The sequence below is a fragment of the Anolis carolinensis genome, chromosome 6 (genome assembly GCF_035594765.1).
Source record: "Anolis carolinensis isolate JA03-04 chromosome 6, rAnoCar3.1.pri, whole genome shotgun sequence".
Taxonomy (NCBI): domain Eukaryota; kingdom Metazoa; phylum Chordata; class Lepidosauria; order Squamata; family Dactyloidae; genus Anolis; species Anolis carolinensis.
The window spans coordinates 31,284,554-31,309,514 of NC_085846.1; the positions used below are offsets into that span (position 1 = coordinate 31,284,554).

A 24,961-nucleotide genomic window follows, 5' to 3' on the forward strand; every position below is an offset into this window, starting at 1 on the left:
ACTGAATATGGAAAACGGGCACATGTGCATGCATCTGCGTTAGAAAGCCTAAAAGAATAGCTTTGCTGGCTGTCAAGATAGCTATGAGCTCCATGAATTAAAAGACTTATTTGTGGGCAAGAGAAATGATGCATCATCAACAGCCACCACAAGAACAAACAAGAGTGTGTGCCTTTTATTGTCTAGAGAGGCTCAAACTAGATGGATCTTATTAAGCAAAAGGAATTTGTGAATCAAAAGTTTTTATTCCCACATATGTAGCTGCATTCAGTTGGAGTTGTGGAAAATTTGGATGGGAGGGACAGAGTGCTCACGCAAAGGGGCCAATCTAACCTCCTCCTTGCATGGCAGCTTGCTTCTTGTGGGATTTTATAATCATTGCAGAACCTCTTGCCACCACCGATCAGAGTCATTCTAAGCCCCTGATCACGTGAAGAGGGCTACATAAAGCAATCCATCCGCACAAAGAACTCTCCAACTCATTCATCCTGTCTCTAGCATCACTTTCATGAAGAGCTGAAGTATTAAACAACTTCAAAACTCCACAAAGGGACAGCATTCTGCCAGGGATTGAAGAGCTGGAGAAATTCAGAAGCGAATTCCACTTTCTCATAAATGTGGCAGATGCCTGGGACGTGGCACTGAATGTCTTTAGTACAGGAGGACTGGGGGGAAACTACCTCATCCAGAAGGAGGGAAGAAGGAGTGGAAAAGACCAGAAGCTGCTGGCAAAGGCATTGCTTGCTCATCTAAAACCTCTCCTGAAGGCCTACATTTAAAGGGCCAGGCAATCCAAAATTAGATGAAAGTACTTTAAGGGAAAGTTCAAGAAGTAAGGAAAAAGGCAAGAGAAAAATAATGTGATTTTTTTTTTTGCAGGCAAATGCCAAATGAGCTGTGGAGGGGAAATGATAATGTTTCACCCAACAGACGCAAAGGGGATTGTGTTGTCAAAGGCTTTCATGGCCGGAATCACTGGGCTGCTGTGAGTTTTCTGGGCTGTATGGCCATGTTCCAGAAGCATTCCCTCCTGACGTTTCGTCCATTATCTATGGCAGGCATCCTCAGACGTTGTGAGGTCTGTTGGAAACTAGGCAAGTGGGGTTTATATATCTGTGGTATGTCCAGGGTGGGAGAAATCACTCTTGTTTGCTTGAGGAAAGTGTGAATGTTTCAACTGATCACCTTGATTAGCACTGAAAAGCCTTACAGCTTCAAAGTCTGGCTGCTTCCTGCCTGGGGGAAGACCTTCATGTTGGGAGGTATTAGCTGGCCCTGATTGTTTCTTGGCTGGAATTCCCTCATATTTTTTTTAGTGTTGCTCTTTATTTATTGTCTTGATTTTAGAGTTTTTAAAATATTGGTAGCCAGAATTTGTTCATTTTCATATTTTTCTCCTTTCTGTTGAAATTGTCCAGACAATTCCAGACAAGAAACAATCAGGGCCAGCTAACACCTCCCAACAAAGGATTCCCCTAGGCAGGAAGCAGCCAGGCTTTGAAGCTGCAAGCTTATTCAATGCTAATCAAGGTGATCAATTGCAACCTTCACACTTGCCTCAAGCACCCTGGACTTCTCCCACCCTGGACCTTCCACAGATATATAAATCCCACTTGCCCAGTTTCCAATATATCTCACAACCTCTGAGGATGCCTGCAATAAATGTGGGTGAAATGTCAGGGGAAAATGCTTTTGAAACATGGCCATACAGCCCGGAAAACTCACAACAACCCACCAAAGGGGATTGCTCTATATATGTGAGAAATTCTGACACTGAAAGTGCTTCTCTATAACATGCAACCACCTATGAACCCCACTGTCTGATCTTTGAATCTTATGAATAAGGTTTTTGCTTTGCAAACAAAACAAAATCCCCAAATGGAAGACTGTCAGGAAACACATACATGGATTTGAATCTGCAGGTATATTTTATGCTAATCCACACAAACAATATTTGGATGAGACATGGACTTTAACGGGGACAGTAGTACTCATTACATTTTGGGATCTAAAGAAGTTCTGCTTTTGAAAGCCAGATGTGCTAGAAAGCCAGGGATGGGTAATATCTGACCCTCCATTTCCCCTGGGGCTGCAAGTCCCATCAGTCCTGGCCAGCAAAGAAAAGGATGAAGACAAATGAGACTTGCAAGTCCAACAGGTTCATACGTTTTCCAATTTACTTTAGGATCTAACTACATATTACAAGATACTGGTGTATGTGTGTGTAAATATATAAAGGTAGTGCCCACGTTACAATCAAGATAAGTTCTGTATAAGGTAAAGGTAAAGGTTTCCCCTGATGTTAAGTCTAGTTGTGTCCGACTCTGGGGGTTGGTGCTTATCTCCATTTCTAAGTCAAAGAGCCGGTGTTGTCTTTAAGGTCATGTGGCCGGCATGACTGCATGGAGCGCCATTACCTTCTTGCAGGTGCGGTACCTATTGATCTACTCACATTTGCATGTTTTTGAACTGCTAGGTTGGCAGAAGCTGGGGCTAACAGCGGGTGCTCACCCCACTCACCGGATTCAAACCACCAACCTTTTGGTCAGTAAATTCAACAGCTCAGAGGTTTAACGCACTGCGCCACCAGGGGCTCCCTGTAGGTTCTGTAGGGTTGTTCTTAAGTAGAATTTGTATGTACGCCAAAATAGGAAGATTTTAAGTGTAGCTCCAGCATATATATGCAAGCTTTGGATAGCATAAGGAAGGATTAACACCCCTGTGGCATTTGTTTTTCTGTATGTGTCCCTGTTCAGAAGATTTCACCTCAGTTTCTTCCCTGTCATAATTAGATTTTGAAATTTGGATTGTTGTGGAAACAAGGATTGGTGAGAAAGTTTAAGTGGAGACATATTTCCCCATGATAACTCTTCCAATAGGGAATTTCCCTTCCTAGGAGTAGATTTCTCACACATCTGGTTGTCTCGCCCTTGTTCGATGTTTGTAACTTGGCGACTGCCTGTGTATAGCTACAGTATGTGTGTGTGTGTCAGTTGGGTTTGAGGGAGGCAAATCAGCAATGCAACATAGCAGGAAGTGTACATTTAATTCACCCTTTCCTAGTTCCAACTGTATTAAAATAATCCTGTTCCAGTACTGCGGTTAGTATCACAAGGATGACAGCAACAACAAAAAGAGCACTTCCCATTGGCCTTCAGTTATGGATGGGTTTAGTAGGTGAGAGATATTACTGAACAAAAATGATGTTGGCTGGGGCTGATGGGAGTAAATGTCTAACCAGATGTGAAGGGTCATGGGTTTCCCACCTCTGATATGGCAGGTGGATATTCCGGATTCAAATAAATTCTAAGACCCTTCTAGACTGCCATATAATCTGATTTAAACTGATGTATGACTCTACACTGCCATATAATCCAGAATATAAAGACAGATAATCCAGATTATCTGATTTAAACTGATTTATGACTCTACCCTGCCATATAATCCAGTTCAAATCAGATAATCTGGATTTATACAACTTTATAGAAGGGGCCCTAGAAGCATCAACCTGGAAACTGCTGAAATCTCAATCAATGTCTATTATCTCCTTAAGGGTAAAGGTAAAGGTTTTCCCCTTACATTAAGTCCAGTTGTTTCTGACTCTGGGGGTTGGTGCTCATCTCCATTTCTAAGCCGAAGAGCCGGCGTTGTCTGTCCGTAGACACCTCCAAGGTCATGTGGCCGGAGCGCTATTACCTTCCCGCCAGAGGAGTACCTATTGATCTACTCACATTTGCATGTTTTCGAACTGCCAGGTTGGCAGAAGCTAGGGCTAACAGTGGAGGCTCACCCTACTCCCCGGATTCGAAGCTGCGACCTTTCAGTCCACAAGTTCAGCAACTCAGCGCTTTAACACACTGCACCATCTCAGAAAGAATGAATATTGGCAGCAGGGTCTGTCCTCTCTGGACCCTTTTAAAAACCCATACAATTCTTGATTCATCTTCAGAGGAAGGGATGCCACAATGCAAACCTATCTGGGAAGAGCACTCATCATAAAAGAAACACCAAAATGAGTACTGAGCCCTAATGGCATTGAAATCAAATGCCTGGGCTGAGCGAATGTGTAAATTACCCTATATATTTATGTACAAGTCTAAAAAATTTAAAGACCCACAAGCCATTTTAGGCATTGGACTTTAATTGTTATCCAAAAAGGAACAATCTCCTTCTCGAGTACAGTGGCAAAGGGCAAAAGCTTAGCCCAGTGTTTCTCCACTTGTGGGTCTTCAGGTGTTTTGGCCTACAACTCCCAGAAATCCCAGCCAATTTACCAGCTGTTAGGATTTCTGGGAGGTGGAGACCAAAACATCTGGGGACCCACAGGTTAAGAACCACTGGCTTAGCATGTCCTGAGATCACTAGAGTGAAGCATCAACCTCCTTTCTCTTGGTAAGAAAATAGCAGCTGTCTCCCTGAAGTAGCATTAATGTTTCCCTTTCTTTATTTATGCCCCTCGACTTATCCAGAGGTCATAACAAAATCCTTAATTTTGCCCCTTAAACCTGCCCTCGACTTCTCTATGAGCTCAACTTATCCATGAGTATATAATTAGTAAGCACCTCAGTGAACTGATTGGAAAATCTTCCTCATTATAATGAGCAATTTGGGAGTCCCGCATCCTCACCCAGCATAGCCAATGTGCAAAAACTATGCAAGGCATCGTCAAACAGAGATAGAGAATCTCTGGCCTGCAAATCTGTTATGCAGGGATTCCACATCAAGAGTTATGTCTCTTTTCTCTTACTGCTGACCCTTAATTAGAGAGGTTAAACATTATGCATTGAACTGAGTTCTGCTTTCAAGGCGGTAAAATAGTAACACTGATTTGCTCTGAGTTGACATGGGAAGAAATGAGCTGTGCTTAGTATGCTTGCTGAGAATGTGCCCAAACTGGGTAAGAGTTACATTTGGTACTCTAGGCTTTGGGTTCCCCAAAATGGTCTGCCCCCACATAAAGCTACAACTCCCACAATTCCATGGCGTTGAGCCATTGCAGTGTAAGCGCTGGGTAAATGCATTGAACCATGGTAATCAAAGCGGTGTCAAACTGCATAAATTAAACAGTGTACCTTGTAAAGACTATCATACTGTGAAAGCACATTTTTGCACTTTAACTGCTATGGCTGCCTCCTGTGGATACTGGGATTTGCAGTTTATGGAAGAGTCTTTAACATTCCTGTCCAGATAGGTCCTCCCGAAACTACAAACCCCTGAATTCTGCAGGAGGAAGCTGTTACAGTTGTAAACAACACTTTGACAGCATGACTGCCATCACTGCATAGCATCCAGCCATGGCCTTTGAAGTGGTGTCAAACTGCATTCATTCTAGAAGATGGATCTCTCATAAAACAGTAACTCCCATGATTCCACAGCAGTTAAACTGGTGGCAAACTGCACCTATTGTAAAAACTATTGTAAAAACTATTGTAAAAACTTTCATAGCAATTAAAGTAGTGTCATGGTGCTTTCCTTCTACAGTGCAGACACAGCTCTTGTAGAACTATAACTCACATGGTTCCACAACCATTAAACTGGTGCCAAACTGCATCTCTTATAAAAACTATAAGTCCCCCGGTTTTATAGCAATTAAAGGGTTCCATAGCCGTTAAAGGGCCAAACCGCCTGAAAACTACAATTCTCAGGGTTCTATAGCAGTTAAAGCAGTGCCAACCTGCCTTAGATCTACAGTGTAGTTGCACTCCTTGTAAAACTAGGGTTCCCAGGGTACCATTGCAGTTAAAGTGATGCCAAACCACCCAAAAACTACAACTCCCAGGATTCCATAGCTGTTAAAGAGGTGCCAAATTGCCTTAACTCTACAGTGTAGTTGTAAAACTAGAGCTCTTGGGTTCCATAGCAGTTAAAGTGGTGTCAAACTGCCTGAAAACTACAACTCCCAAGGTTTCATAGCAGTTAAATCGGTGCCAAACTGCCTTAACTCTATGGTGTAGTTGCATCCCTTGTAAAACTAGGGCTCCCGGGGTTCTTGAGCAGTTAAAGTGATGCCAAACCATCTGAAAACTATAACTCCCAGGGTTCCATAGCAGTTAAAGCAGCGCCAAACTGCCTTAACTCTACAGTGCCATAAGTGCAATTGCATCCCTTGAAAAACTAGAATTCCTAGGATTCCATTGCAGTTAAAGTGATGCCAAACTGCCTGAAAACTACAATGCCCAGGCTTCCATAGCAGTTAAATCGGTGCCAAATTGCCTTAACTCTGCAATGAAGTTGTTGTACCCTTTCTAAAACTAGGGCTCCCAGGGTTCCACAGCGGTATAGCGGTGCCAAACTTCCTGAAAACTACAACTCCCAGGGTTCCATAGTAGTTAAATCGGTGCCAAATTGCCTTAACTCTACAGTGTAGTTGCACCCCTTGTCAAACTAGAGCTTCCGGAGTTCCATAGCAGTTAAAGTGGTGCCCAACTGCCTGAAAACTACAACACCCAGGGTTCCATAGCAGTGAAATCGGTGCCAAACTGCCTTAGCTCTAGAGCAGGGGTCCTCAAACTTTTTAAGCCGAGGGCCGGTCCACAATCCTTCGGACTGTTGAAGGGCCAAATTATCATTTGAAAAAAAAAATCCAACAAATTCCTATGCCCACTGCAAATGTCTTATTTGTAATGCAAAACAACAACAACAACAACAATGAAAGAATAATACAATATGTAAAAATGAAAACAATTTTAACCAACATAAGCCTATCAGGATTTCAATGAGAAGTGTGGGCCTGCTTCTAGCCAATGATATAGTCAAGTTAATTAGGATTGTTATTGTTGTTGTTGTTGTGTGCCTTCAAGTCATATCAGACTTTGGTCGAGCCTAAGTCAAAAATTATTTATTTATTCATTTACTACATTTATTTACTACATTTATATCCCACCCTTCTCACCCCGAAGGGGACTCGGAGAGCTGTATGTACATACAATATATTATATTATTAGCATAGCACAATATTAGCATTATATATCATCATATTGAACTATACCACTATACTGTAATATATAACATATATTTAATATTATTATATGGCATTATTAGTATTATATTGTATAACATGATAATATTATTATCAATAGTATATGTATATACAATATATTATATTATTAAAATAATATATTATTAAAACTGATATAAAAATATTATATTATAAAACTGAGGGCAGGGGCCAGGTAAATGACCTTGGAGGGCCGCATCCGGCCCCCGGGCCTTAGTTTGGGGACCCCTGCTCTAGAGTGTAATTCCGCCCCTTGTAAAACTAGGGCTCCCAGAGTTCCATAGAAGTAAAAGCGGTGCCAAACTGCACCCCCTTAAAAAACGGTAACTCCCCGGATTCCATCCCAGTGGGGTGGTGCAACCCGTGGGCGTGGCCGGGCCTCACCTTGAAGAGCGCGTAGTGCAGGTACTGGTAGGGGGCCCGGCGCTGGAAGTCCTTCAGGGTCTCCGGGGGCGGCGGGCTGAGCTGGAAGACGGGCAGGCCCCGCTTGCAGCCGCGGAGGCAGGAGGCGCGCCGGAGGAGCCGCCCGAAGAGCTCCATCTCCCGGAGCCACTCGTCATCCAGCGCGGCGCCGGCCTCCTCCGCGCCCGGCTCGGACCCCGCCGCCCGTTCTCCTCCTCCCTCGGCGGGAGCGCATTCCTTGTGGCAGTGCGCCTCGCTGTCCCGGAGCAGGCGGTGGAGGCGGAGGCTGGCCTCCAGGTAGCGGGCGCTCTCCCTCCAGTTCTCGCCTTCGTACTGCTCCAGCGCGTAGGAGTAGGCGCTCTGCAGCGGCATCAGCTCCGCTTCGGGGAAGCCGCGGAAGCTGTACTTCTCGTACTGCGCCCTCGCCGCCCGCACCAGCATCACCGCCGCCGCCAGAGCCAGCAGGAGCCCCCGGCTTCTCCGCTCCATGCCCGCCCTGCGCTCGCGGCCAGAGGCCCATCGGGAGGCTCCGGGCAGCAAGGCGAGGAAAGGGCCGCCTCCGGACGCGGGGACGGGCTCCGCGCGGTCCTAGCGCCGTATGCTACCTGCTATGTAACCGAAATTGAAAACTTTTCTGTTTCCTGGTTCTTTCCCAATTGCGCGGCACTTCCCTTGAAAGAAGTTGTTCTACTCCAGAACCTTTTTTTTTTGTGGCTGCCACAAATTAGGTTGAATTGGTTGAGACTGGATGAGAGAATCATTGAAAAAATATAGCAAAATGTCCTGTAGGATGTATCCCTTGCAAAGACAAAGTTTTTGCAATGTAATAAACTTTTTCGATGTTTTTGTTGTTAATAGAACAAATTAGGAAATGACATCTATAAACCAGGAACAAGTCATTAATTAATCAGCCCCAGAGGGTTTTTAATAATCTATCCCGTTTTTATTACGATTTTACCATTTATGTGTTTTAAATGCATTTTTATCCTGTATTTATGTTTTAATTGATATATTGTATTACTGTTTTATCTTTTTATAGTGTGATTTGTATTATGTTGCCTATGTTTTGTTCTATGTTGTTTGGGCCTCTGCCCCATGTAAGCCGCCCCGAGTCCCCGCGGGGAGATGGTGGCGGGGTATAAATAAAGTTTTATTTATTATTATTATTATTATTATTATTATTATTATATAGACATTCCATCTCTCTGCATGCTTCATATATATTTCCATGTGCTATATATATACAGTAGAGTCTCACTTATCCAACATAAACAGGCTGGCAGAACGTTGGATAAGCGAATATGTTGGATAATAAGGAAGCATTAAGGAAAAGCCTATTAAACATCAAATTAGATTATGATTTTAAAAATTAAGCACCAAAACATCATGTTATACAACAAATTTGACAGAAAAAGTAGTTCATTACACATTAATGCTATGTAGTAATTACTGTATTTATGAATTTAGCACCAAAATATCACAATGCATTGAAAACATTGACTACAAAAATGCGTTGGATAATCCAGAACGTTGGATAAGTGAGACTCTACTGTGTGTGTGTGTGTGTGTGTGTGTATATATATATATATAATTGCATATATGTGTGTTATATACGTGTGTATATATATCTAAATATGCATATTTATACACACACATATACTCCATATATATTTCCATGTGCATACTACACACACACACATTATATATATACACATACACATGGAATATTTGCATATGTGTGAGTGTGAGAATATATGCATATTCTATATATGTGTGTATATACAGTATTATATATATACTAGCTGTGCCCAGCCACGCGTTGCTGTGACAAAGTGGTGGTGGTATTGCTTAAAAATTGTTGTGGAATTTTTATTTGACCTTATTTGTATTTTTAATTAATTTTATTGTAACTTATCTTTTGTATTTATTATATTTTATTATTTTCTTGTATTATTTTTAGTTATATTCTGTTATTATAGTATTTTATTGTATTAATTTTGTGTTTTTAATTATTTTTAGTGTTTTTTATTATTTTTATTGTATTATTTGTATTTATTTTATTTTTATTCTTTCATTATTATTTGTGTTTTTATTATTTTATGTTATTGTTTGTATGTATTATATTTTATTATTTTATTATATTATTTTTATTTATGTTTTTTTTAATTGTATTATTTTATTTTGATTTTTTATTAGTTTTTGTATTTATTTTAGTATTTTTGTTTATCTTTGTATTGGGTTGCTCTGAGTTCTGTGGTCTGCCTGGTCATGTTCCAAATGTATTTTCTCCTGATGTTTCGCCTGCGTGTATGGCAGGCATCCTCAGAGGTTGTGAAATGTGTTGTAACGAAAAGAAGTGGGGTTTATATATCTGTGGAATGACCAGGGTGGAAGAAAGAACTGTTGTCTGCTTTAGGCAAGTGTGGATGTTGGAATGGGCACTGAGTAGCCTTGTAGCTTCAAAGCCTGGATGGTTCCTGCCTGCCTGGAATGAACAAAATGTGGCTCCCAGTATTAAAAAAAATCTGTGAAATCAGGACAGTTAACTAAAGAACAGCACTGAGCAATCAGGGAATTCCAGACATGATGTACTGAGGGCCAGCTAACATCTCCCAAGAAAGGATTCCTCTCTGAAGCAAGAAGTAGGCAGGCCTTGAAGGTGCAAGGGCATTCAATGGCAATCAAGGTGGGGAAGTGGAACATTCACAGTCGCCTGAGACAGATAAGAGTTGTCCCATCCTGGATATCATTGGTGAGATAAAAATAAACATCCCACTTGTCTGTTTTCAAACAGATCTCATAATCTCCAAGGATGCCTGGCATAGACATGGATGGCAGTTTGGCAGCAGATAGGGTCATGAAGGAATGGGATGTTTAATCGGCTTTTCCTGAATCCCTTCTTATTATCCAACATATTCAGTTATCCAATGTTCTGCCAGGGTGTTTATGTTGGATAAGTGAGACTCTACTGTATATCTTATATTATCTGCTTAGAACTGGATTATAGGAGGCTCCTTCTACAGAGCTGAATGAAATGCACACTGAAGTGGATTATATGGCAGTGTGGACTCAAGATAATCCACTTCAAAACAGATAATATAAGATTATAAATGGGTTATATAGCTGTGTGGAAGGGCCTTGAGTCTACAATGCCATATAATCCAGTGCAAATTAGATAATCTGTATTTTATGGCAGTGTGGAAGAGAGAGTGAGGCCTGCTTAGGTTGCTAGGAGACCAAGTGGGTGGAGCTTAGTCTTCTAACTGGCAGCAATTGGCTAAAGGCAATTATTCCTCTCCCTCTAATTAGGACTTTATTTTTCTTTTCTTTTTGTTGTCGGAAGGTAGGGGCAAGGATGGTGGATTGTGCTGCCAAATTTCTAGGTTCTGGGGCTTGTACTTTTGTTGTTTAGTGGCAGGGGAGGACACCATTTGTCTTTTATATATATAGATACACACACGCCATATACATTTCCATTTGCTTGCACACATACATACATATGGAATATTTGCATGTGTGTGTGTGAATATATATATATATATATATATATTCCATATATATGTGTATTGTATAATTATAGTGTATTGTATAATTTTTATATGTGTGTTTATTGTAAGCCGCCCTGAATCCCCTCTCGGGTGAGAAGGGCGGGATATGAATGTTGTAATAAATAATAAATAAATAAATATATGTGTGTATATGCATATTCAATATACACACACACACCATATATTTTCATTTATTCTCTATCTATCTCTCTCTCTCTCTCTATATATATATATATATGAAATATTTGTATGTGTACATGCAAATATTGCAGATTCCAAGAGGAAAATCCAAAACACTATAGGCATCTTGGATATAGGATGCAAGCCTTATCAGAAATAATTAGAACTAAAAGTATTTTGGAATTTCCCCCTAATTTTGGAATATATATACAGGCAGTCCCAGCGTTACAAGCATCTGACTTGCAAACAACTCCTAGTTAAGAACGGGAGTGAGACAACAGGAATTGAGAAAAATCTACACCTCCAAAGGGAAATTGTTAGGATCTTTTTCAGCATTATGAAATGTTTGCATACATACTAGTATGTGTGTGTGCGTGTGGAGAGAGGAAGACATTAGAAATAGGACCCAAGTCTAAACACAAAATTCCACCAAGTTGCTTTATTGAGACATTCCACACAACCCCTGAACGGCTTATACGGGATGAGCATTCCCTCTCTGAAATGCTTGGGAGCAGAAGTGTTTGGGATTTTTTTTTCGTAGTTTGAAATTGTTTTTTGGATAAGTTGATTGTTTGGATAAGGGATTGTTTTGGGTTTTTTTTCGTAGTTTAGATTTTTTTCTTTGTTTTTGGAATATTCGCATATACTGATGTCTTCGGGATAAGATCCAAGTCTAAACACACAATCCTGCCATGTTGTTTCTGAGATGTTCCAACCCTTACTTGGAGGAAGGCGATGGCAAGCTCCCTCTGAATAAATCTTGCCAAAAGAATCCCATCATAAATTAGTACTAGGGTTGCTATAGGTTGGAAATGACTTGAGGTCATACAACAGCAATCATAACAATGTTGTAAAGTAGATGATATACTCCCTGATCCCCGGGATCACCCTTACTGTTACATTTTGAACTCATGCTTGGGAGATTCCAGATATTGTAGTCCAAAATAATAGCTTTCTCAGGCTTTGATTATGGAGGTTGCTATCTTGTCAACAAGCACTGAAATGCCGTAAATGTCAGCTGCCAGTCTGGCTGACTTTTCTGTAATGAAGGCTGCCTTCATTACAGAAGTCAGCAAAAAGTTTGAGCCACTCTTGATATTGCGGAAAGAGTTAAGGGCCTGAGATATTCCAAATCTCTTCTCCAAATCTACCTTGGACTACTGCCTCTATCTTTTGTCTTCAATAGCAAACTAAAGATGCTTTGTCTTGCATTTAAGCATTCCTGGACTAGAGACCTTGATATTTAAAAAGATATTGCAAGACTAAATTCCAGCAAGTGTGTTCAGTGCAAATCTCTCCTTTCAATCAGACCTGAAAATGAGGTCAGGGAGTTTGTGTGGTCTGGGTGCAAACCGTAATTCCGGATCTTTTGTACAGAGCTGTTTTCAGCTGTTCCTTATTTTAAAGTCTGTAATATATTTTAATCAATTTCCCACCCGCCCAGCACCATGACCTTGTAAAATGTATTTCATCAGTTCACTTAGTCTTTCAAATATGATCTAGCCATTAAAGGGCACAATAAATACGGTATTCTCTGTGCTACCATCAGAGCAGAAAACTTTTTTTAAAATACTTTTTAAGAAACCCTACATTGTTGGTTACCATAGATATGACTGCATTTTCTGCAGACCAGAAGGTATAGTGTTTTTGGTGTCCTCAAACATCTACAATCTAGACTTATTCGATTCTTGAATTCATAATAGAGGCGGAAGAGTCTTTTTTCTGAATTCTAAAATCCCCCAAACTAGAAAATTGTCCACATGGGTGGCTGAGATAGTGATGCCTTTATGTTAAATTACCTATAGGATATGTGTATAGGGTGTATATGAAACATCAGTGAATTTTGTGTTTAGACTTGGAACCCATCTAAGAGATATTTCGTTATATATACAAATACACTATTCCAATATAAAAAACTCTGAAATCCAAAACAGCTGGTCTCAAGCATTTTGGCTGAAGGATACTCAACCTATACTCTTAAACTACAATTATACACACACACACACATACATATATACACATACATACAAACATGCACACACAAACATCTGAAACTGTATTTTATCGGTGAGGTGTAACATCTCTCCCCTAAGTGACTATGCATCCTGACTGATTAACACAGGTAAGGGATTTCTTCCTCCTTCCAGGAGCCAGGACTAAAGCATCAATACTTCGATATTAGGCAATGATTGCAAAGCATGAAGCAAAACTATGATGTGGCTTCAATTATGAGATTTGATTCAAGACACCAGAGGACAGTAAAAAATGAGACAATCTCACAAACCTAACGAACTGAAAAGATATGCCATATTTTTAAGATGCACTCCCCTCCCCAAACATCTTTAAAAATTGGGTGTTTCTTAGAATTGTGTGTGCTATATATATATATATATATATATATATATATATATATATATATATAGAGAGAGAGAGAGAGAGAGAGAGAGAGAGAGAGAGAGAGAGAGAGAGAGAGGTGTAGGTACTACTGAAATTGCTATGTGTTTTACAATCAATGGCATCTTAGAATCAAAGAAATACGGCAATTGTGCAGTTCTCTGTAGGAATCTGTAGGTTCTCCAACATAAACAACTTCTGGTAAAATAGTGCCATAGAATTATGCTGGAAGACCTAGAGATTCCTAGGCATTTGGTTATCGAGTGTAATTCTGTGGTCAACTTCCAATGAAGATGGACCATAAGAATTATGCTAGAGGACCTAAGAATTCCTAGAGGATAAAAAAATAGTAGATTTTTTTCTTCATTTTCATGGGGGTTCTGTGCTCCAAACTCCCAAAAAAGAGGGCAGCCTCTTTTACTTCCATTCAGAGGATTTTGAATTATGAAGCTGCCCTAGCCAGTTCCCAAGGAACAAGGAAACCTTAATGGAAAAGGTGATTGCCAAAAGCAAAAGCACTCTATTCAGCAAGCCCTCTCTTCCAATGTAGCCTGCTGTAGATTTCTGCCCAATCTAGCTTCATCTTCAGTTATTGTATACACATGTCGTTAGGAATATGTTTTTTCAATTGAGATATGGCACAATTTTTCTTAAAAGATTGTGTTTCATAATTGAGTAAAATAGCTTAGGCATTTTAGACACTTTACTTTAACCAAAAGATAGAAACAGTTCTTCGCAGAGGAGATGTGTGACACACTTGAGATATTTTTCTCTCTTCCACTTACCATGGTGTAATGGAACCAAGGTGGTGCAATGGGTTAAACCCTTGTGCCAGCAGGACTGCTGACATGAAGGTTGGGTTGCTGACCTGAAGGTTACCGGTTCAAATTGGGGAGAGCGCAGATGAGCACCCTCTGTCAGCTCCAGCACCCCATGCAGGGACATGAGAGAAGCCTCCCACAAGGATGGTAAAACATCAAACCATCCGGGTGTTCCCTGGGCAATATCCTTGCAGACAGCCAATTCTCTCACACCAGAAATGACTTGCAGTTTCTCAAGTCGCTCTTGACATGAAAAAAATTCATTGGGGAAAATGACATTTTAAAAAAAGATTTCAATAGCAACCAGATACGCAGTCTCCAAACACCATCCAGCAATAATTAGTTGTGATTAGAGATGACTAGATGGGATTTAATAGTAATTTAACTTTTGCTGGGTTGTGTTAACAGTTACCCCTAGCTGTTAAAATTTGCCCCTGGCTTTTCAATTTCTCAAGTCGCTCCTGACACAAAAGAAAAATGGAACCAAGCAAGATCAACAACGGGACTTTTCATTTTGTTATTGATGCCATCTGACCCCCTTTACCAGCTTTTCTGCGCCCCCTGAGTTTAATCATAATACTAACAGAAATTGGGAAAAGGAATGGAGTTTCCCAACAATACATTGCTCTGAGTTATACCAGGCATAATATAATGTACTGGATCTTGCGATAGCTTGATCTTGCTTGTGCAATTAGGATGTTACAAAAAGAGTTCTTCACACTAGTCTACTGTAATGAACTCTATACAAGGATACTTCTGAAAAGTTCCCAAACTACAGGTAGTGCAAATGTGGTGGACAGACTGGTATCTGATGTGTATGTCAGAGGCCATCTGTCAAGGTTCGACTCGGCCTTCTTTAAGTTGCATTTAAGCTGCATTAGTTTTGACATTTAAAGCCCTCTATAGCTTGGGGTCAGGTTTTTGAAAGACTATCTTCCCCCATAAGAATTTTCAAGGAATTTGAATTCCTCAGTGGCACAAGTTCCAACAATTTGAGAGGCCAGGCTGGTGATTATACAATAAGGACTTTCTCGGTAGTGACATCTCAGTTGTAGAGTTTCCTCCAACAAATGTCAGGTTGATTCCATTATCTTTTGAGCTTCTTATCAGACAGCTAGGGGTAAAACATTGTGTATGATTTTCAGGCATTGCAAACTTACAAAAGGGGTGGCTTTTGGAATTGCTTTAATGAGTATTCAAGGAGTGTTTTAACTCTGGCTTTAAAAAAAAGTGGTTGTGTTTTTTATTGTTAAATGAAGCTTTATCTGCTTTTATGTGTTGTATCTCATTTTGGAAGTCCTGGTGGTCTGAGAGGCAAGGAACAAATGTTTTAATAATTAAAATAACTATTTAATTTTTAAAAAAATAGTTCATTTGTTTTCAAAACCCAACTGTTGCTAGAGCCGAAAAAGACTACAGCCAATTTGCTGACTTGGATCAACACATCTGACCAAGTTTTTTCCAGACTTTCTTTCGAGGCTGTAGATATGAAGACTGTTAAAACCAATGGTTACACTTCAAAAATTGATTGTTCTGCCATTCCCAAACACTCTTCATTTTGATTCAACAGTGCGTGATCAGTTAGTTATTCACAGCAGTTAGAGTACCATCGACCTCATTCACATCGCATGGGGCACAGACGGACATGCACAGAGCTCTGTTTGTTCTTTCTGGGATAATTTGTTAGAAAGCTTGGCTAGGATCCTGAAGACTACCTTTTTGGAGTTTGAGAACAACTGAGATGCTGAGAGTATATTTTTATTGACACAAACATAGATGGAAAAACAACATGCTTATGATTTGTTGCCTGGGATTCAGTGCCACTTCTTCTACCTCTCTCTGCTGTCATTCTTAGGTAGAAGATCTCTCAGACATCTCCGCTTCTTCAGAGTTTTAGAAGTGTCAAAAATCTATGCTTCCACCAGAATTGATTATTTATTTATTTATTTATTTGCGACTCTTTTATCCCGCCTTTCTCAATCCCGGAGGGGACTCAAGGCGGCTTTACAATATAGGCAATGCCTTTAAAAACAGGACAATTAAAATAACCGTACCATTAAAACAATTATAGTATTTAAATCCATCCATAATCCATAAGCATAGTCTGGGCCGTTCCAGTGGTCAGTTGCACATCTTTCATATCTATTATGTCACCGATTTCCAAAGCCTTGGTCAAAAAGCCACATCTTCATTTGTTTACGGAAGGTCAGGAGGGAGGGGGCTGACCTCATTCCCCAGGGAAGTCATTAGGCGAGTCGCCGCCAAAGGTACAGATCTGGGGACCTGTTGGAGAGAAGAAAGTTGAAAGCAGTTTGTCACAAATTGGTTAAAACTGCCTGGCAATGTCGTGGGTGGACAAAACATGGGCCTCCAGATTTTATTGGGCAACAGTTTCCATTAGCCTCAGCCAGCATAAACAATAGTGAAGAATGCTGCGAGTGGTGGCTCTACTACAGCTAGAAGGGCTTCAAGTCACCTGTTGATTATGGTCAACAGATCCATGAATTTCATAAAGTTCTCTTAACCAAGGAGTACTCAGAAGAGTTTTTCCTAGTTCCTTTCTCCAAGGGTGAATCTGCACTGACCCATATTCCAATGTTGAGCCGGCATGCCCTACACCAGATTGGGTATGGGTCAGACAGAAAGTTCCTCAGCCTCTGCAGAGGTGTGAGTGAGTCCCCATCATCCAGTAGTGCAAAATCCATATAAAGGTGGTCTTGCCCTGTGCTACCCCAGATCAGCCCCATGTATCATTTGGCCACCATGGAGCTGACCTGGCTCTACATCAATGATTCTCAACCTGGTGCCCCCAGATGTTTTTGACCTTCAATTCCCAGAAATCCTAACAGCTGGTAAACTGGCTGGGATTTCTGGGAGTTGTAGGCCAAAAATATCCGGGGACCCCAGGTTGAGAACCACTGCTCTACATCAACCTAATGGTTAGTGTAGATGTGGTCTAAAATAAAGCCTGCAGTTTCTGGTCTCCCAAACAGCTGAGGACAGCTGACTCTGCTTGGCTTTAGGATCATTAGGTGGCTTTAGGATAGTTAGGTACCATGCTTCAAATTATCTGCCAGAGCAGTCTAGTGCTTTAGTTCAGAGGAGTGCACTAGAGCTCTTTAGTTACTTGATGTACTCCCTCTTTGCTTTGTTTACTCTTTTTCCTTGGACAGATTCCCTCAAGAGGACTTGACTTCCTCCTAGCCTCAAGTCCAAACTGTTTCACCCATGAATAAACATAGCTGCAGCATCCCAATCTTATCTTTTTTGCCTTTTAGGTAGTTCCTGAAACAAACTGCTTTTATTTAAAACTGTCATGGCCACTTAGCCCAAGCAGTTGCTTCCACCCATACCCAGCACACTTCATCCATCAACAGGTCTTAAAAGCTCTATTAATCAGCCTTTCCTCCACCAATGCATCTTATCATTGTTGTAGCCACCTAAATCCAAGGTCAGTATTAATATGAGGCCATGAAATTATTCCCAATACAGAGGAGACAGAAATCAAGAGCACCACATTAAGACGTCACAATAAGTAAAGGGTAAAACTTCTTACCTGTTCTTATGTACAATTAAAGAAATCAAAGCTCATGCTTCAGCATAAGCAAGCACTCTATATTTACGACAACCTTGCATCTAAATTACAGATCAGTCACTGTCCGAAACCACAATATTTTGAGAAACACTGTGATAATACTGAGCTATCCTACATACTTGAAAATATTAATTATAGGTACTACCTACACTACTTTAAACAGTTGAAATGTTGACTTTTGTGGGGTGCTATGTTTCCACAATCAAGTACACGCAGTGACCTGCAAGTTGAATAACACAAAGCTGCATAAAGCAAATAAAAATGTGCACCTTTGCTTTAAATGGGTCAGTCTCAAGAGGAATAGAAAAGAAATTAAATATTTTTGTTAAGAATTTATATATTCGGTTGGTACTCTGGATTAATAGATTCTGCATTCACTGATTCCACCATCCGTGGCTTGAAAATGCTTTTTAAACAAGCAAAAAACCTTGATTTTCCCATTGTAAATACTGTAAAGGACACCATTTTACATTGCGTGAAGGGATAAGCCAATTCCCCAGCCCAGCAGATAGCCATGTTTTCACTAGAGCATCGGATATGCCTGGGAAACCTACTCTTCCTCATGAAGGAGGCTACATTCAAGATCTGAGAAAAATAATATCTATTATGTAATGGCATCTTAGAGTAAGAAATATATGGCCCTTCAGATGCTCTAGGATTCCAGCTCCCATCATCCATGAACCTAACCCTTGCTTAATAGGACTGATTGGTTTTTAGAGTCTAGCAGGTGAAAAACTTAGCATTCTCCACCCAGGACTAGACAAGCCTTCTGTCTAAGCAATTCTGTCTTCAATATGCTGGTACTGTCTGTAAGAGGAGGTGGAATGTGAGGAAATGGTTGTACAGGCAGCCCCCAAGTTATGAATAAGATATGTTCTGTAGGTTGGTTCATAACTTGAATTTGCATGTAGGTACATTTTTTTAGTGTAACTCCGCTTTCTGTCAGCCTTGGATAGCATAGGGATAGGTGAACCCCCCTGTGGTGTATCTTTTGCTGGCTGTGCCCCTGTTCAAGTTATTTCATCTCACTTTCTATGAGAGAGAATTAGATTTTGGGGGGAAAAAATGGCTTATTGTGGAAACAAGGATTGGTGATAAACCTTCATTGGAGACACTTTTTCCCCATGATAATTCTTTCAGGAGTGAATTTCACTTCCGAGGGATAGATTTTCTCACTTCCTGTTGTCTCACCCCCATTCTTAACTGTGAGTCATTTGTAAGTCATTTGTAAATTGGATGTTTGCAACTTGGGGACTGCCTGCACTTCCATTTCATACATGGCTTACAAGCTGTGCTATCTGGTTTGGCAATGGGTTAGCAGACAAGGTCAGTTTCTTCACAATCCTACCACGAATGCTTCTAATCTTGTCGTCTCGTCTTGGAAGATCCCTCCCTTTCCTGTTTAAGTCATCGCTCTCATCATTGGAGACAGATCTTGAGAGGCTGGTGCCAATGAGAGCCATCAGAAGCAGGCAGACAAGCATCTTGGTATGCATCTCTGGGAGAAAAGATTAGGCACAGATTACATTGGTTTGCCCAATATCACGTCCCATCTCATCACTGTCCCCTCTGCAAATGCACACATCTCTCAGACTTTACTTTTCTCAACCACTTAGGGGATCCATTTACACTGCCATATAATGCAGATGGAACTGCATTTTATTGGTCAGTGTAGACTCATATAATGCAGATTGAACGGCATTGAACTGCATCATATGAGTCTACTCTGCTATATAATACCGTTCAATGCTGTTATTCTGCACGCTGAAACTGCATTATATTGTAGTGTAGACCTTAGTTAACTAAGTAGCTGGTTTCATGATATTTCTATTGAATTTGGGGTGAAGTTTGGGTCAGATGTTATTTGGGAGTGGATTTACGCTGCAGAATTGATATTCACAAGGTTTGTTCATTTGTCCTTTGAGATTATGAATTTTTCCCAATCTTTAGAGGTTTAGTATAGTACAAGGAAAAGGAGGAAAATCTGTGCTTCTTGCCAGAAACCATTCAGAGAAATGTAATTAACAAACCAAGGTAGGGTAAAGCTTTTCCCCTGACATTAAGTCTAGTCAAACAAACATCAAATCACGTTTTATTGATTAGCCCATCGGCCGTATCAAAACATTTAACACATAGACATACATACAACATACAACATACAACCCGCGGTAAAAAAAGAAGTTAAAATAAACAAGCTGTTAACAAGACCCCATTCAGGTCAAATATCTGCATCACCTCCACAGTTTACCCCAATTGATTCCAGATATGCACTTCTCAGCTGTGTGGCTTTGAATAGGAAAAGGGCTGTTTTGTGTGTTATTTTAGGATTCTGGCCGGCCAACAAAAACTGAAATTTTAATATGTGGGTCCCAGTGTGTTTTGTGAATAATGTATGGCCCGTGTCCGACTGTGCGGATTGGTGCTCATCTCCATTTCTAAGCCGAAGAGCCGGCGTTGACCATAGACACCTTCAAGGTCATGTGGCCGGCATGACTGCATGGAGCACCCTTGCCTTCCTGCCAGGGCGCTACCTATTGTTCTACAGTGTTCCCTCACTTATTGTGGGGGTTACGTTCCAGAACCACCTGCCGCAATAAGTGAAAATCCGTGAAGTAGGGACACTATATTTATTTTAATATTTATACATTATTTTAGTAGTTGTGCATTATTTTAAGTCTTTATCAACCAATCGTGTGTTGATAAATCGCCTCCTTCTCCTCCCGTTGCCGCTTGGGCTCCTTTTCTCTCTCTTCGGCTTCTCCTTCCTCCCTTCCTTAGGCTGTAAATTGTAAATCTTTATGATTTATAATATTCTTTTAGAGTTTATTGAAAAACCACAAAACAGCGAATATGTGAAAATTGAACCGCAAAGTAGTGAGGGAACACTGTACTCACATGTTTTTGAATTGCTAGGTTGGCAAAAGCTGGGGCTAACAACAGGAGCTTACCCCACTCCCTGGATTCAAACTGCCGACTTTTCGGTCAGCAAGTTCAGCAGCTCAGCAGTTTAACCTGCTCATCACAGGTGGCTTAACAAACCAAATGTAATATTTATTGATTTCACCTATTTATCCAATTGCATTTTTGTTTGCCTGCAAAGGGATCTTGTGACAGCTTAGAAAAAAACAGAGATGATGAGGTTATTACTGGCACATGTTTTGTGCATCTACACTGTAGAATTAATGCAGTTTGACACCACTTTAATTGCCATGGCACAATACTGTGGGAGTTGTAAGTTCTCTGCGAAAGAGGGTTGGTGCCTCACCAAACTATAACTGTCATGAATCCATGGCAATTTAAGTGATATCAAGCAGTGTTAATTCTACAGTGAAGATCGACCTTTAGTCAAGTATATTTAACTAAATCCTCTAGACCTCACTCTCCACCCCAAACCCCAAACTTGATAAAAATATCATTTAAATGTCCTTCAATCATTCCTAGAATGTACCTCCTGATTCCCATGCAGCTGATGCTTGCTAAAATAGGTTGGGGAGAGAGTTACTATTGTGGCAATACTGCCAAAATTGTGTCTATGGATGCAATTACACTGTAAATTCAGTGCAATCTGCTATCACTTTAATTTGCCATGGCTCAATACTGTGGAATCATGGCAATTATAATTTGGTGAGGCATTAGCTCTCTTTGGCAGGGAAGGCAAAACACCTTGTAAAACTCAATGCCATGGAATCATGGCAGATAAAGTGGCGTCGAACTGCATTAATTCTCCAGTGTAGATGTATCCTAAAATGGAAATAATAAGAAACCCCCGAAGAACATGGACAAAGAAAAGGAAGGCATCCTCCTCTTACCTGCAAGATTAATCTTATCAAATACCTGCACCAGATTCGAAGTCCTCTGCTATTCCTGACACAGCAGGCTGCTCTTTTAAAGATGGATTCAGATTTGCTCCTCCCCTTGAAAAGGTCTTTGCTTACTGGAAAAATGATAACACTGTGTAACAAAATTTGAGGAAAAAACATGTTCCTGGTTTGAAAATGTTATTTCCTGTTCAATTGTGCGGTACTTACTTTGAAAGTATTTGTTCTACTCCAGAAACTTCATTTTTGTGACTGCCACGAACTATGTTCAACTGGCTGAGACTCGATGAGACATTCATTGAAAAACTGTAGCAAAATGATCTCCAGGATGTCCCAGAAAAACAAAGGTTTTGCAGTTTAATAAACTTTTTCCATCTATTTATGATAGTGCCAATTAGGAAATGGCATTTATAACTCAGTGATAAAAACTGTGTTGCATAGTGTAATCACTCCACTGTGTAAAGGCTTGCAGCACAAAAGAGGAAGACATCATACAGGAATATAAGAAGAGCCCACTGGATAAGATTGATAGATGATCCATTTAGTCCAGTATTCTAATTCATAGAATCGCCACCCAAATGCCTCTGGCATAGTTATACAGTAGGTGGAAGTGGTGTAATCCTGGCCTAGGTTCCTTGCTATTACACTTCACCTCTGGTTTATGCCTATTTTACCACGTGAGTCCTACCCTGGCCCATACTGCCGTCTTGTTCGATTTATATTGTATACCCATTGGCTGTGTAATCACCCAAGGGAGCGATTGCATTTGCTTTTATTAAGGTATTATGTTGTTGTAAAATGTTGGAATTTTAAATATGTTTTGTTAATTGCTCTATATTGGTTTCTTGTATTTTGTATGATGTATATGTATTGAACATTTTTATTATCTGTAAAGCGCTCTGAGTCCCTACGAGAGATAGAGCAGTATATAAATAAAGATTGTTGTGGTTGCTGCCAAGAGCAACGGGTGCTTATCCCTTGTTGTATATCACTTAAAGTATATGATATAGTTGGAAAACCTTTGGCAAATCTGGGGGTCAATTTGCGTGGGAGTGAACCGGATGGTATCTCAACCTGTAATAGTCCCTCCACTTTTCCGGATTTGACTTATGTGGATTTTGCTAATTATGGGTTTGATTATAAATACTCTCCCTAGGAATTTCTGGGTCCTTCAGTGTTACTCTAAGAGACCGCATCAGCGCAGTGGGTTAAACCACTGAGCTGCTGAACTTGCTGGCCAAAAGGTCAGCTGTTTGAATCCAGGGAGCAGGGTGAGCTCTCTCTGTTAGCCCCAGCTGCTGCCAACCTAGCAGTTCAAAAACATGCAAATGTGAGTAGATCAATAAGTACCGCTCTGGTGGGAAGATAATTGCACTCCATGCAGTCATGCTGGCCATATGACCTTGGAGGTGTCTACGGACAACACTGGTTCTTCGGCTTTGAAATGGAAATGAGCACCAATCCCCGGAGTTGGATACAACTAGACTTAATCTCAGGGAGAAACTTTTACCTTTACCTTCAGTGTGACTCTATGGCATGTTAGTGAACTAAAGATTTCTAGATAGAACACCGCTGTATGTCTCTCTAGATCGTCCAGTGTGCTTCTTGATCATTTTTAATGGAAATTGACCACATGGGTGCACCTAGAAATTCATAGGCCTCATATACATCTATATATATAAAAGAGTGATGGCATCACGGCAACCCACAAAACAACAAAAGTACAGGCCCCCCAACCTTGAAATTTGACAACACAACCCATCACCCATGCCTCAGGGTTGATACAACAAAAAGAAAAGAAAAATAAAGTCCTAATTAGAGGGAGAGCAATAATTGTTTTTATCCAATTGCTGCCAGTTTAGAGGGCTAATCTCTGCCCACTTCGTTGCCTAGCAACCAAGGGACAGCCAGGTTTCAGTTAGGGGACAGGCAGATTTAGGCCTCACTTAGACTTCTTCCACAGATTATCTAATTTGCACTGGATTATATGGCAGTGTAGACTCAAGGCCCTTCCACACAGCTATATAACCCATTTATAATCTTATATTATCTGCTTTGCACTGGATTATCTTGACTCCACACTGCCATATAATCCACTTCAGTGTGCATTTTATTCAGCTGTGAAGAAGGAGCCTCATATAATCCAGTTCTAAGCAGATAATATAAGATTATCAATATACAGTAGACTCTCACTTATCCAACATAAACAGGCCGGCAGGATAAGTAAATATATTGGATAATAAGAAGGGATCCAGGAAAAGCTGATTAAACATCAAATTAGGTAATCATTATACAAATTAAGCACCAAAACATCATATTATACAACAAATTTGACAGAAAAGGTAGTTCTACGTGCAGTAATGCTATGTAGTAATTACAGTAGAGTCTCACTTATCCAACACTCGCTTATCCAATGTTCTGGATTATCCAACGCATTTTTGTAGTCAATGTTTTCAATATATCATGATATTTTGGTGCTAAATTCATAAATACAGTAATTACTACATAGCATTACTGCGTATTGAACTACTTTTTCTGCCAAATTTGTTGTCTAACATGATGTTTTGGTGTTTCATTTGTAAAATCATAACCTAATTTGATATTTAATAGGCTTTTCCTTAATGCCTCCTTATTATCCAACATATTCGGTTATCCAACATTTTGCCAGCCCACTTATGTTGGATAAGTGAGACTCTACTGTACTGTATTTACAAATTTACCAGTAAAATATCACAATGAATTTAAAACACTGACTACAAAAACATTGATTATGAAAAGGCAGACTGTGTTGGATAATCCAGAACATTGTATAAGCGAATGTTGGATAAGTGAGATTCTACTTTGATATGAAATAATTTCTAGGATAGAATAATGCAGACCAATATAATCTCTAAAACCAGGACAGTAATAAAGAAATAAAGAAATAAAGAAAGTAAATAAAGCAAAGAAATTGGAAATTCCACAAAGGAAACAATCAGGGCCAGCTAACACCTCCCAAGAAAGGATTCTTCCAGAAAGGAAGCTGAGAAGGCAGTGAAACACTATGTATTACCAAAGTCATTATTTTTACTATCATTACTATCATTACTTTTATTATTATTATTATTATTATTATTATTATTATTATTGTGCTGCAGTAAACCGTGAAAATGAATACAATCTGGCTCCAAAACACTAAAATCAGAATATATAAAAATTAATGTGGT

The 24,961-nt window shown here is 40.1% G+C and overlaps 1 protein-coding gene and 1 long non-coding RNA gene across 3 annotated transcripts in view; both read right to left on the reverse strand.

Annotated features, from left to right (window-relative positions):
• p3h4 (prolyl 3-hydroxylase family member 4 (inactive)) overlaps positions 1-7,964 on the reverse strand; it is a 30,222-nt gene extending 22,258 nt beyond the window's left edge. Inside the window, exon 1 of one of the 2 annotated variants that reach the window (XM_008113396.3) lies at positions 7,382-7,964. In XM_008113396.3, coding sequence (XP_008111603.1) covers positions 7,382-7,888 — 507 coding nt within the window. In that variant the 5' untranslated portion in view covers positions 7,889-7,964. The remainder of the gene's footprint in view (positions 1-7,381) is intronic. The other variant, XM_003222582.4, reaches the window with a different exon arrangement.
• Positions 7,965-16,269: 8,305 nt separating this feature from the next.
• On the reverse strand, positions 16,270-21,896 carry LOC103279250 (uncharacterized). Its single transcript, XR_010007158.1, has 3 exons — positions 21,747-21,896; positions 19,286-19,435; positions 16,270-16,625 (listed from the first exon to the last, which is right to left on the reverse strand). It is a non-coding gene; the product is annotated as an uncharacterized LOC103279250 (long non-coding RNA).
• Positions 21,897-24,961: the final 3,065 nt, after the last annotated feature.